The 13332-nt window shown below is 34.7% G+C and overlaps 1 protein-coding gene across 4 annotated transcripts in view; it reads left to right on the top strand.

The window, feature by feature from the left end:
* RBM27 (RNA binding motif protein 27) overlaps positions 1-13332 on the top strand; it is a 69227-nt gene that overhangs the window by 20827 nt on the left and 35068 nt on the right. For 2 of the 4 annotated variants that reach the window (XM_023617492.2, XM_023617494.2), the window contains exons 4-8: positions 900-991; positions 1648-1841; positions 2559-2822; positions 4333-4632; positions 6197-6331. In XM_023617492.2, coding sequence (XP_023473260.1) covers positions 900-991; positions 1648-1841; positions 2559-2822; positions 4333-4632; positions 6197-6331 — 985 coding nt within the window. The remainder of the gene's footprint in view (positions 1-899; positions 992-1647; positions 1842-2558; positions 2823-4332; positions 4633-6196; positions 6332-13332) is intronic. The other 2 variants (XM_023617495.2, XM_023617493.2) reach the window with 1 other exon arrangement.

The following is a 13332-nucleotide window of genomic DNA, read 5'->3' as shown; positions in this document are numbered from 1 at the left end:
AACTTAGTAATTTGTCCTGTAGCGTTTTTTGCTGTCTGGATTTTGCTGATTGCATCCCAGTGAAGTAATATATCATCTGTATATCCTGTAAATTGGTTGAGAGAATGATTTTTAAATATAGTCTAACGATTGTGTAGTGCTTTTGCCAGCACTGTATGCTTGCCATATTGTGGCTTCCATTTTATGTTGCCTGAGTTTTATTAAATTATCTCCTGTTCCATTCACTCACTTCCTGATTTGGGTAATTGTAAGTGAACTTCTCCATTAGAGGGGCATTGTTCAGCTCTTGCAGAGGACTTTATTTACCTTTCTCTAGTAAAGCCTGTGTATTTGTTTTGAGATTAACTTCTGTTTAAGAACAATAAAATCACCAGCTCTTGGTTTGTGTTCAGTCTTAACTGTTAGGCTTTAAAAGAAACATTAACATTTCCATTAATTCCAATACCATTTTTCCATAATTCACGTGAAATACTTAGATTTATAGCATTTATTAACTTAACCATTTGTTCCTGAAACCTTTTCTATAAGATAAATCTACAGTCCTTCTCAAATGAGTTGTGTGTGTGAACATGTTTTATTAGGAAAACATAAACCATTTTACTATGTGATACTTAGAGATTTGCTATTTCTGTTTCAATTTAAAGAATGAATTGCTGTTTTCCTCCTTCGCAGCTATTCTCTACCTTAATTAACATTTAAAAGTTAACATATTGCTGTTGAAGTAATTTTAGCATCTTTTTAACTTTTCCCTGTTGCCTAACTTTTCTTGGATGTGATTTCATGTCAGTATTTCACTATATTTATTTGTGCCTTCTCTTACACCAGAAAAATGATCAGATGGATGTGTTTTGCAGTTTATAAAAGGACTGTTCTTGTTTCTAATGAATGTTTTTATATAGGTATTTCAGGAGCCAGCAGAGGAAGAACGAGATGGCAGGAAAAAGAAATATCCTAGTCCCCAGAAGACTCGTTCAGAATCAAGTGAACGAAGGTTTATGTTTATCTTTAATAAGAAAGACATTGATAACTCGCTTTTCAGTTACGTTATAAGGGCATTAAAGGAACTTTTAACATATATGCTGATTCCTTTCTCTAAACTGATTAAAGTTTAAAGTTCCTTCCAGTCTCTGTTTTTGTCTTTGTCATACTTTCTCTTCTTTTTATAAACAATCATCATTATGTACTTTCCCCAAGAGCTCGGGTGGGAGCAGTCTCCTTAGAGAATATTAATGAAATGTTCCATTTGCTTAGGGGTGCTCAGTATTAAGATCATTCATAGCATTTTGTATTATACGTAGTATAGTTTATATGTTGTCATCAGTCTACTATCAAAAAATTAAATGTTTATTTAGGAAAACTTTGTTTTGAGCCTTTTTTCTTTTCTAGTCTTGTTTTTGTTTTTCCCTTACCCCCTCCCCCCATACTTTGGATTCACCTCTTTTTTGCATTTTTCCCCACCCAATGTACTTGAGGGAATGTTTTTTCTTTTTATATAATGGATTAGAAGAATTATGTGGTAGTCTTATGGCTTTCTAAAAAAGCATAGATGTTACAAATTTTGATGAATCAAGGGTATTTTATATTACCAATTTGTTTGCAGACTTGGTTTCTGTAGCGTAATATGGCTTTTATATCTGTGTATTATAGGACACGAGAGAAAAAAAGAGAAGATGGCAAGTGGAGAGACTATGATCGATACTATGAGCGAAGTGAATTGTACCGTGAGAAGTATGACTGGAGAAGAGGCAGGAGTAAGAGCCGGAGTAAGAGCCGAGGCCTGAGTCGAAGTCGAAGCCGGAGTAGGGGGCGCAGCAAAGACCGGGATCCAAATAGGAATGTTGGTGAGTGGATGAGGCTTCTTCCTAAAATTTCTGTAGTTTATATTCCTATATCACAAGGGTACCAGAACTTCCCTTAAAGGTAGATGTACCTTTAATATGTCTGAGCAATGTAAAATCTAGAATTGACTCAAAAAACTTAATATTGATTTTGTTACAAAGGCAGGGCTCTATTCTTGGGATAGAATTAAAGGAGTTTGACTAAAAAGAAGCTTTTCATAAGCATATTATAGTACATGTCTAGACTGAAGTCATTTTGTATAATTGAAACACATGTCCTTTAATCAACAAAGCTATCACTACTCCTTCCCCCACTCCCCACCCCCACTAAAAGGTTGCCTAGGGTTTATAAAATTAAAAAGAAAAAAATTTAAGTAGATTACTGGGATCCCAACTGCTGATTTCCTGGGGTATCAGTTTGGAAGTCAGTTCTTGCATAACATTGTTATTAAACATCAGTGGAGAAGCTGGCTTTTTTTCATTGTGTGTTGATGTTGATGTTATAAAAGATGATTTTACACAAGTCATTGGTCAAGATATGTCACATTGTTGATGTTCCTACTTTTAGGCTATATTAATAATGAGAGCACTTTGAAATATGGAAGCTCAGTTAAGTTTACTTTAATATTCTCATCTTTCCTATTCTGCAAGTGAGAAACATAGTTTAAGAATGTAAAAGTCTGATCTTATTTATTTCTTATTTTTATTTTGTCTCTAAAGCAGAGCACAGGGAAAGATCAAAGTTTAAGAGTGAAAGGAACGACTTGGAGAGTTCCTATGTGCCTGTGTCTGCACCACCTCCCAACTCTTCTGAGCAGTATTCCTCTGGGGCACAGTCTATTCCCAGCACTGTTACTGTGATCGCACCTGCGCACCACTCTGAAAACACAACTGAGAGTTGGTCTAATTACTATAACAATCATAGCTCTTCCAATTCTTTTGGTCGAAACCCACCACCAAAGAGGCGATGCAGAGATTACGATGGTAAAAATCCTCTTTTCTCTTACCCAAAAATACTAGTAAAGCAAATGTTGCTAATACTGTGTACTTTTTTATTGTAGTCCAGATTTTGTTAAATGGGATGAATGGGGAGGAGAATCTCTTTTGGCATATGCTTATTTTCTTGTTTGATTTAACGGTTTGGCTCTTGCTAAGGGAGTGTTCAAATTTGACCCTTTAGTTTGTTGTTCTTGTTACTTCCTATGCTATAAGTATACCATAGAATTTGGTAGACACTAGAAATTGTGATTTCTTTGTGTGGTGTTTGTGCTGAGAATTTGTTAAGCTTATGTAACCTATTTACAATTTTAAGTTACTAATTTTCCATTTGAATTATTGAATCGGTGTGTGTGTGTGTATGTATTTAAGTTTTTTATTATGGAAATATTTAAATATGTATAAAAGGTGACAAAATAATGTAATTAACCCCAGTGTATCTAGTGATACGTAACCTCACATCAACAGTTATCAGCTGATGGGCAATCTTGCTTTCATCTGTACTCCCACTGCTTCTCCCTGGCCTGTATTATTTGAAGCAAATCGCAGACAGCATAACATATTTTTCTATAAATATAGAATGTGTATATTTTTAATTTTATTTATTTTTAAGTAGGGAATAGAATCAAATCATAGTTCAGATGTTACCTCACTCTCACCCTCGTCTCCCAGCCACAGAGATCTCTTTCCCAAGGCCAATTTAATGTTAGCAATTTCTTGTATATCTTTCCAGACTTAGTCTGTGCATATGTACAGAAGCAAATACATATATTCTGCCCAAGTTTCTTTTTTACATAAATGCTGGTATACTGTTGACACTCTTCTGCATAATGTTTTTTTCACTTAGCAGTATTTCCTGGCGATCATCCCAATTAATACATAAAGAACTTCTTCAGTATTTTTTAGTCTTCTTAGTATTCCTTACTTACAGAATTGTGCTTACAGAATTGTGTGTTTAACCTATTCCTAGTGATGCATGTTTGGGACGTTTTAATATTTTGCTGTTACAAATAATGGTGCAGTAAATAACCTAGTACGTAATGCCCACTTGAATATTTTAAACTAAAGTTTCAACTTGTAGATATAGCAAGAATGATTCCTTTAGAATAATATCTTGAAAATAGGTAGTTGAAATTAGATCATCTAGTTCAAGTTGCTTCCCTCTCCTAGCCTTTGCTAAATTAATATTTGTTTAAAATATCTCAATTTTTATTATGAAAACTTAATAGCAAGGGTTTATTTTCTATGTCCCCCTTATTTGCTTATCTTCTTGTTTGCTATCTCAACAAAGCGTAGTCTCATAGTATAGAAGGTAGAGAGTACATACACCTGCCCCTACCTCAGGGATCTGTGACAATTAGCAGAATAACACTAAGAAGGCTTTAGACTCCTTGGAGAAAAAACACTTTGTAAGTCAGATTGGTGGGTTTTTCAGGGACTTGTTTTGTTTTTTGAACTCTAAGTAGATCATAATAAGACTTTTCTTTTATTCTTACAGAAAGAGGCTTTTGTGTACTTGGTGACCTTTGTCAGTTTGATCATGGAAATGATCCCCTGGTTGTTGATGAAGTTGCTCTGCCAAGCATGATTCCTTTCCCTCCACCTCCTCCTGGGCTTCCTCCACCACCACCTCCTGGAATGTTAATGCCTCCAATGCCAGGCCCAGGCCCAGGCCCAGGTCCTGGCCCAGGCCCAGGCCCAGGTCCAGGTCCAGGTCCAGGTCCTGGCCACAGTATGAGACTTCCTGTTCCCCAAGGACATGGCCAGCCTCCGCCTTCTGTTGTGCTTCCCATACCAAGTAAATATAAGTTTGTTGAATATTTCTTTCTTTACTGAAGAATTATATTTAGAAGAACCGATCCCTGTTAGCTAACTTAACACTAGATTTAAAGTTTTTGAAAGATGAATTAATAATAGAATTTGGAATATTTTCCCGTAGCAAAGATGCTATTCTTTCCTTTTTTCCATCTATTTGTTACATTGCATTAACTGTAGTACTTGTAACTGTAAATTTTATCAGTAGTGGCCTAATGTATATTGACCTGGAGTCAAAATCTTGCTAGTTGATAGCATTTTGAGAAAGCCAGTGTTTTGAAGATGTCAGAAAAAAGAATGTACTAGTAGTTTAATGAAATTTCCTAGTCTTTAAAGAAAATCTCTTCAAGCATATTGAAATAATTTTTAAAACCTAAATTATTATGGAAATCTTCAAATATACACAGAGGTAGAATAATCATATGTATACCACATGTACCATCATCCCGTTCAGTGGTTATCATTATTCAGCTGTTTTTTAATCTCATTTATCTCCCTCCTGCCCCCTGACTTTTTTTGCTGGAGTAAATTGCAAATGTCATTTCACTGGTTTGTACTTCAGTATCAGTCTCTTTACTGATAAGGACTGGTTGTTTTTGTTTTTGTTTTTTTTTTGAATGATTAATATGCTGTTATCACATCCACCAAAATTAAAAGTAGGAAGTGTTTAAAGCTTAACCGTTGCTGGTTAGGAGAAACAGAAGCAAGACTAAATTTTGTAAGACTAAATTGTTTTTAATGTAATTGAAAAAATTATGAGGTAAATAGTTGCATGTGCATAAATTTAAGACAGTATCTTTTTGAAGACATTTAACATTGTTAAGAGATGACAAATTATTGTTTTTTAAAAATGATTTATTTCCATTCACTTTAAGTGATACTTTTTCAGTTTTCTTTTTTTTAACTTTTTATTTTTGAAATTATTGTAGACTTACAAGAAGTTGCAAAATTAGTTTAGCTTGATCTCATGTATGCATCACCCAGCTCTCTTGCAGTAACATTCTTTATGAACACATTTCGTTAAAGTTGATAAAGGTTTGGAGACATTTTCTGCATGGATTTGGTTATTAGAAATACGGTTATTTTAATGGCATTTGTGAATATTTAATACTGTCACATAAATGGTATGATTGTGAAGCTCAAGTTGAGATTTTATTCCTCAGACAAAAAATCATCTTCATATGTAGAAATTCCCACAATAAAAGAATTTATTTCAATGTAGAAAGAGATCTGTCTAAACAAGTTCTGTAGAACTTTACCATCACCCCAGAAAGTTTCTTCAAGTCCCTCACCCGCACCCCCCAGAGGCAACCAGTTCTGCTTTTTTTTTCCCCCTGGATTAGTTTTGTCCATTCTAGAACTAAAATGTCATTTTAATTAATTATGCAGTTCATAGTGCTTACGACTGCATATATCAAATTCCTTAATTCTGTTCTAAGCCAAAGTAGTTATTTTAAGTATGGATATCCAAATTAGTACTAGTATAGTGAATATTTCTATTAGTTAGAAAACTTAACGCTCTGCCTTTAACTTTTTGTTATCTGTAGGACCACCTATCACACAGTCAAGCTTGATAAACAACCGTGACCAGCCTGGGACAAGTGCCGTGCCCAATCTTGCACCAGTGGGAGCAAGACTACCTCCTCCTTTATCCCAGAACCTCCTTTATACAGTATCAGAACGTAAGTATATATTGTTTAGCTTAAAATTGCTAGGATATAGTAAAGCCAAGTTTTCTCATAGCAGTGTTACACTATTAAAAAATTCAATTTCTATTCTTATGGACTGTGTCATATAAAAATTATATTTGTATTCACAGGCAGTTTAATATGTAGTTATGTTGTATAGACATATTTTAGTTTTGTGCAATAATGGGAGAGAAGACAAGGCCTTCTGTATTGGAGAAGTCTGTTCTGCTGTAGAGTAACAACATTTAGTTTCCTCTGAAGGAAATTTACCTTGAAGCTTCTATTCAAAAATTGTTTCTCTGATTGAATTTCTAAAATGTAAGGCTTATCTCCTAAGAGTATACAAAAGGTCAGATAAAATATGCCTGATAGTTATTTAACTTGGATGCTGGAGTGAAGATAGCATCATTTAAACTAAAATATTTAGTGGCTAGGCTATTTATAACATTTGTGTTTAACTGTAATAATGTATTTTTCTTGAATCTTAATTCTCTTTTATTTCTTAGGTGTTTTTTTGTTGTTGTTTTTAATTTACTGAGGTTTTAAAAGAAATGCCTTTCTCCAAAAACATGAAAAATGATGTAGTTGGTTGTTAAAAATGTCAGATTGTGAGATTTTATTTATAGAGCTAGGTGACTTTATAGATAAATTCACCTTGTGTGTAACTGTGTTTATCATAAATATTTCTTCATCTCTATCATGTCATGGAGAGGCAGTTCAACAGGGTAATTAAGCCTGGATTCAAATCCTGGTTCCAAAGCTTACTGTCATTGTGACCTTGAGCAAATTACTTAACCTCTTTCTATCTTGATTTCCTCTTCTGTAAAATGGAAATATAATAACATCACTCACCTCATTAAGGTTATTTTAAGGAATAAATGAATTAATACATTTAAAGCATCTATAACAGTGCCTGGCATCTAGTAAGGTATATATAAGGATTAGTTGTTATAATATTGTAGTTATTATTGTCTCCTTAAATTTCAACTTCTCTGTAATCAAACGTGTTATCTTCTCCTTAAGCCTCTACCTCCACCATCCCTATTTTTCGGCAGTGGGAATAATACCCACCTCATCTCCTAGAATTGAAACTTTGACATGACTGACTCATTGCTTTACTTTTTTACATCTAGTTAATCAGAAAATCCTTTCTCTCTTTCTTTCAAGTATCCCTGTCTCTCTATTGCTGCTGTGGCTTCTGCCCTCAACCACACTTGAATCACTTCACATTTGGATTAATGCCACAATCTTCTTGACTCCATTATATCCCCCCCAATCAAGTCACATCACGTAATGCTGCTTATGCTAATTTTCCTGAGAAAACCAACCGTGACAGTTCCTCATGAGAACTTTTCACTGGCTGCTGTTTCCTTCTAAACCATGGATGAACCCCTGTCTGTATCTTCTGACTCTATAATCTACCCTCCCTGGTAATCTTTTTTCACTGATTCCTCACATGCATCTTCTCTGGTCAGGCCAGTTGTACACTGTGCCCCTAGTCATGACTCAAACTTTCTTTTCCTGTCTTTACTCCTGGTAATATGCTCTTTCTTCTATTCTTTCAAGGCCCAAGTCTTCTAAGTACATAAAGAACATTATTGCTCTGTTTTAAACTCCTACAGCACCAAAAACATTTATTACATAATGACATATAATTGTATATAGGCCTACTGTTTGGTTTCTTTTCATGTGTGTAAATCTTATGTTCAACTGAGTGTCTTCAGAACGGAAGCCACATCTGATACTTAAGTAATTGTCCTTCCTGTTTCACATTTAATATCTCAAAGTCTTCTAATTAATATAGAGCCTATTTACAGTACATATTTGTTTTACTGCTTCTCTCATTTTTTAATTATGCGAAATTTCAAACATTTATAAATATAAAGAATTTATTACAATGAACTCCCATGTACCCCATCACACGTATTCAACATTTATCAATCCGGTTTCATCTGTTCCTGGGTGAATTAGCTCTTAACATTATTTCTTAATGCCTTTGGACTTGTAAATATGAAAAATGGTTTATTTATCTGTGAGTCTTTTGCAGATGGCACATTTTTATACTGTTAAATTTAGCATTGTGACTCATGATAAAAATTGCATTTTGTTTTTAATTTAAAAGAAATCTGGCAATTACCATTTATTTTAATATTGTTAAATTTAACATTGTGATTCACTATAAAAATTCCATTTTGATTTTAATTTAAAAAAATCTAGCAGTTACCATTTATTTCAATGACTTAGCTTAATATTCATTAATTTAGCAAATTTATTGAGTGCCTGCTATGTGCCAGGCATTGTGCTACACACTAGGGAGCCAAGATGAACAAGATACCTGACCTCATGTTACTTGAAGACCATTTTCCTACTATTTTTAAAAGCAAGGATGTTTCGTGGTATATCAGTGAAGGCCTTATAGAACAGAAGTTCCAAACTTCTGTTTTTCAGGGGCTGGTAACGTTTCTAAGAAAATTGTGGGGACCAATTCAGTTAGCAACTTCTTGTTTTGCCACCTTAAGGACTGTATATGAAAACATCTAATATCATTTCAATTTAAAAAATACATTTTTACACCAAAAAAGACAATACCAAGGTAAAGGACAATACTTTTATATGAAATATTAATTAAATTTTTTCCTATTTTTGTCTCAGACTAATAAAAGGGTGATAAGTTCCTCCTGGCGTTTGTGAATTACTGCTTTAGAGGATAGTCTTATGTGCTGTGTCAGTGTTTATAGAGATTTAGTTAGTAGGCAACTGAATATTTTGAAAGTTACAGAATATTCATATCAACTTAAAACTTTCTACTCTGTGAACTGCTTTCTTCCTTTCTTAAAAGGTAAAATTTGATTCTAAAGTTTATAGAGAAATTTGAAAACCTGGGATATAGTTCCTGATAACAATCTAAGCATTAGCAAAATCTTTTTGGTGTATTATAGTTTGTCAGTCATAAATTGTTTCTATCTTTCTATTGACTTGATTTAAAAAGAGTTTTTTTCTTTTAAAAAAATTGCCTTTGAAACAGATAAGTTGAATCCTTAAAATTGTTCAGGTTTACTTTTCTAAATACTGTAACTGGTAATTTCAGGAAAATAGAACTTGCTTCAGTTCAAATGAAGTAAAAAGCTGTACGTATGTTTGCAATGTAATAGAGAACTTGAGCTGTCCTTAAAGTTGGGAAAGTTTAAATTATTATTTTGCCATTAAAATTATCGTTAAAATTGACAGCACAGAAAATGTTTATAAGTGCTAAACAGTATATCAGATGGTATTTAGTTACATCAGTAGGGATCCAAAGTAAACAAAGAAAAATGAGATTTGGGTTTTTGGAGGTAAGAATAGGAGTCTGCTCAGTGCTAGTTAGGTACTGCAATATACAGATGAATAAGAGTGATTTTTCTCCTAAGAACCTAAAAATGTAGTAGTGGAAAAGAAATATGTAAAAAAACCCCACAAAAAGCAATTGCAGTGTTGCTGTTATAACTAAGTGAACAGAATGCCTCAGAAACACAGGTGACAAAGGAACTAATTCTGCCAAAAGTAAGCCCTTCATCTAGTCTGTAATTATCACTTGTTTTCAAAGAAGACAATTGAACGTTAAAAGGGTTACCATACTGTAAAACTGGGTAAGATATACATGGTTCCTGGTAGTGCTATTTAAAAACTGATGTCAAATGGTTATAGTTTAGAAAAAACTCTTGGAAGCTTTTTTTTTTTTGAGTTAAAATGTCACAGACACTGAAAAGAACTTAAATAATGAGATGTAATTGGAAGTATATGGAAACACAGCAGTACATACACCTGTTAGAATCAACTGTTTCCTCTGAAATACTTAAACATTTTATGCAAATTTGAAGTTGCCAACTGATTATATGTTTTTTGGTTTTCACAGGACCATTTTTAAGTATACTTCCTTTTCTGCCTTAAATTTGGTCGATCTGTTCTGCTTTTTTGAAGAAGACATAGAAATATTTTATAACAGCTAAGCTCATTGTACTGAGTATATAAAAAAGTAACAAAATATAACATCCTGGATTGTAGAGACGATTCTTAGGTTGAAGGCAGTTCCCAGTTTTCAGATGAATTTACATAAATTATCTGTATCTTTCTGAAAGTACATTTTCTGTTATCAACTATGTGAAATTATTAAAATGCTGAAAACCTACACTTGAGATTCCTCATTTAATTCTGTGCAGTGTGTAACATTTCTCTGTGCAGGATTATGGATTTTGATGTCCAGAAAAGTGAATCAGTGTCTAGTAGAGTCATTGTATATTGTCTAGAGTTTTTCTTCCCTTGTATTTTACTTGGATTTCTGTTGCATTGGTTATCGTATTGCCCATTTCTACATACAGATATTCATCCAAAGAAATACTTAGTTTTCATTGGGATACTTTTAATAAATGTTCATCCCTCTTTTTTTTTTTTTTTTTTTAAAGATTTTATTTTTTCCTTTTTCTCCTCAAAGCCCCCCGGTACATAGTTGTGTATTTTTCGTTGTGGGTTCTTCTAGTTGTGGCATGTGGGACGCTGCCTCAGCGTGGTCTGATGAGCAGTGCCATGTCCGCGCCCAGGATTCGAACTAACGAAACACTGGGCCGCCTGCAGCGGAGCGCGCGAACTTAACCACTCGGCCACGGAGCCAGCCCGATGTTCATCCCTCTTTAAGTGAATCTTTATTGAGTTCGTACTATGCACCAGGCACTGTTTAGGCCCTGGAACTTCAGAAGATGTGCCAGGGACCTTGGATTCTAATAGAGAAGACACATGATAAATATGGTCAATAATTGTCAGATGTAGCTTTTTATTTTTTCTAATTGAGCTTTTAGTTTGAGGCTTAGGATTTTTTATCCTATGAGTTCTCTTAAAGGTAAAATCAGGGAAATTACAAAGAGTAGCTAAAATTTTAATTAGAATAAAGACCATCTTCAACTGACTAGAGTTAACATTAAGAATGTTGTCAAAATGTTGGTATCAGGTATATAAGATATGTGAACAGCTTAAGATAGGAAAATGAACTTGGGGGTTGGCACTTTGGAATTATCCACTCACTCCCTACATTGATCAAAACTAAATTGAATGAATATAAATTGTGACTGGTTCATCTTCACCATTATAGTAACCTGTTTGATTTTTTTTTGAGGAAGATTAGCCCTGAGCTAACATCTGCCACCAGTCCTCCTCTTTTTTGCTGATGAAGACTGGCCCTGAGCTACCATCCATGCCCATTTTCCTCTACTTTATATATGGGATGCCTACCACAGCATGGCTTGCCAAGCGGTGCCATGTCTGCATCCAGGATCTGAATTGGCGAACCCTGGGCCACCGAACCGGAACGTGCAAACTTAACTGCTGCACCACCGGGCTGGCCCCTATTTGATTTTTAAAAATACTTCTCATTATGGAAAATTTCAGGTATACACAGAAGGAAAACAAAGACTGTAGTAATCTTCTTGTACTCATTTACCAGCTTCAGTGTTTATCAGTATATGGTTAATCTTGCTTCATCTATAACTCACTCCTGACTTGATTATTTTAGAACAGGTCCCAAACAACATTTCATTTGTAAAAACTTCATTATGAACCTCTAAAAGATAAGGATTAAACACATATACACAATGACAATACTTTATCACACTCCCAAAATATTTATGAGAGTTTACTCTTGTCAAACATCCAGTCGGTGTTCGTATTTCCCAGTTGTATCATAGATGTCCTCTTACAGCTGGTTCGTTTGAAGCTGGATCCAAACAAGCTTACACGTTACGTTTAGTCGATAGGTGTCTTAAGTCTTTAAATCTGTAATGACTTCCTCTACCTTTTTTCTTTTTCCCTTGACATCTATTTGTTTAAGAAACAGTTCACTTGTCTTGAAGAATTTGTTTCACATTCTGGACTTGGCACATTGCATCCCATGGTGTCGTTGTACATATTCTTCTAGCCCCTCTATTTCCTGTAAATTGGAGGTTAGATCTAGAGACTTAATTAGATTCACATTTTTTTCTTTTTTCTTTTTGGCATGAATATTTTATTGATGGGGTTGTATACTTCCTGCAGTACATCATGATGTCCATAATATCAAGCTGTCTCCTTTCTGTGTTAGAAATAGTGATCAGGGGCCGGTCTGGTGGTGCAGCGGTTAAGTTCGCATGTTCTGCTTCTTGGCGGCCCGGGGTTCACCGGTTCAGATCCTGGATGTGGATATGGCACCCCTTGGCACACCATGCTGTGGTAGGTGTCCCACATATAAAGTAGAGAAAGATGGGCACAGATGTTAGCTCAGGGCCAATCTTCCTCACCAAAAAGAGGAGGATTGGCAGCAGTTAGCTCAGGGCTAATCTTCCTCAAAAAAAAAAAAATATTGATCAGTGTGTACAGTTGTTTTCATCCTCATCTGTCCATTTAAAACGTTGCTCATGGTTTCAGCAGCCATTTGTGATCATTGCCTAGATCTTTTGTTTCATTAGGTGTTACAAAAGTATGATATTCTAATTCTATAATTTCTTCTACACTTTTTGGCTGGCATTCTACTAAGTCAAACTTGGCAGTGTTAAGCATTGGGTGATCCTGAAATGCAATTTTTACAGGAAAGACAGGGTACATGCTGTTTCCTTTCATTTATCAATTTTCAGAACAATGAGTTGGTTTCCTAGTATCTTCCAAAGGGGACCACTGTATTTTTTTTTTTAAGTATCATTATGAACTCATGGATTTTTAACATGTTTGATATGTTGCACCCATTATAGCCCTTTTTTTTTGAAGATTGGCCCTGAGCTAACATCTGTTGCCAATCTTCCTCTTTTTTCTCCCCAAAGCCCTAGCATATAATTGTATATCCTAGTTGTAAGTCCTTCTATTTCTTCTATGTGGGATGTCGCCACAGCATGGCTTGATGAGCAGTATGAGCAGTATGTAGGTCCGAATCCAGGATCTGAACTGGTGAACCCTGAGTCGCTGAAGGAGAACGTGTGAACCTAACCACTACGCCGTTGGGC

This window comes from Equus caballus, chromosome 14 (genome assembly GCF_041296265.1).
Source record: "Equus caballus isolate H_3958 breed thoroughbred chromosome 14, TB-T2T, whole genome shotgun sequence".
In the NCBI taxonomy this organism is placed as follows: Eukaryota; Metazoa; Chordata; class Mammalia; order Perissodactyla; family Equidae; genus Equus; species Equus caballus.
The sequence above is the reverse complement of the archived record's forward strand: the minus strand, read 5'-3'. Positions and strand labels throughout refer to the sequence as shown.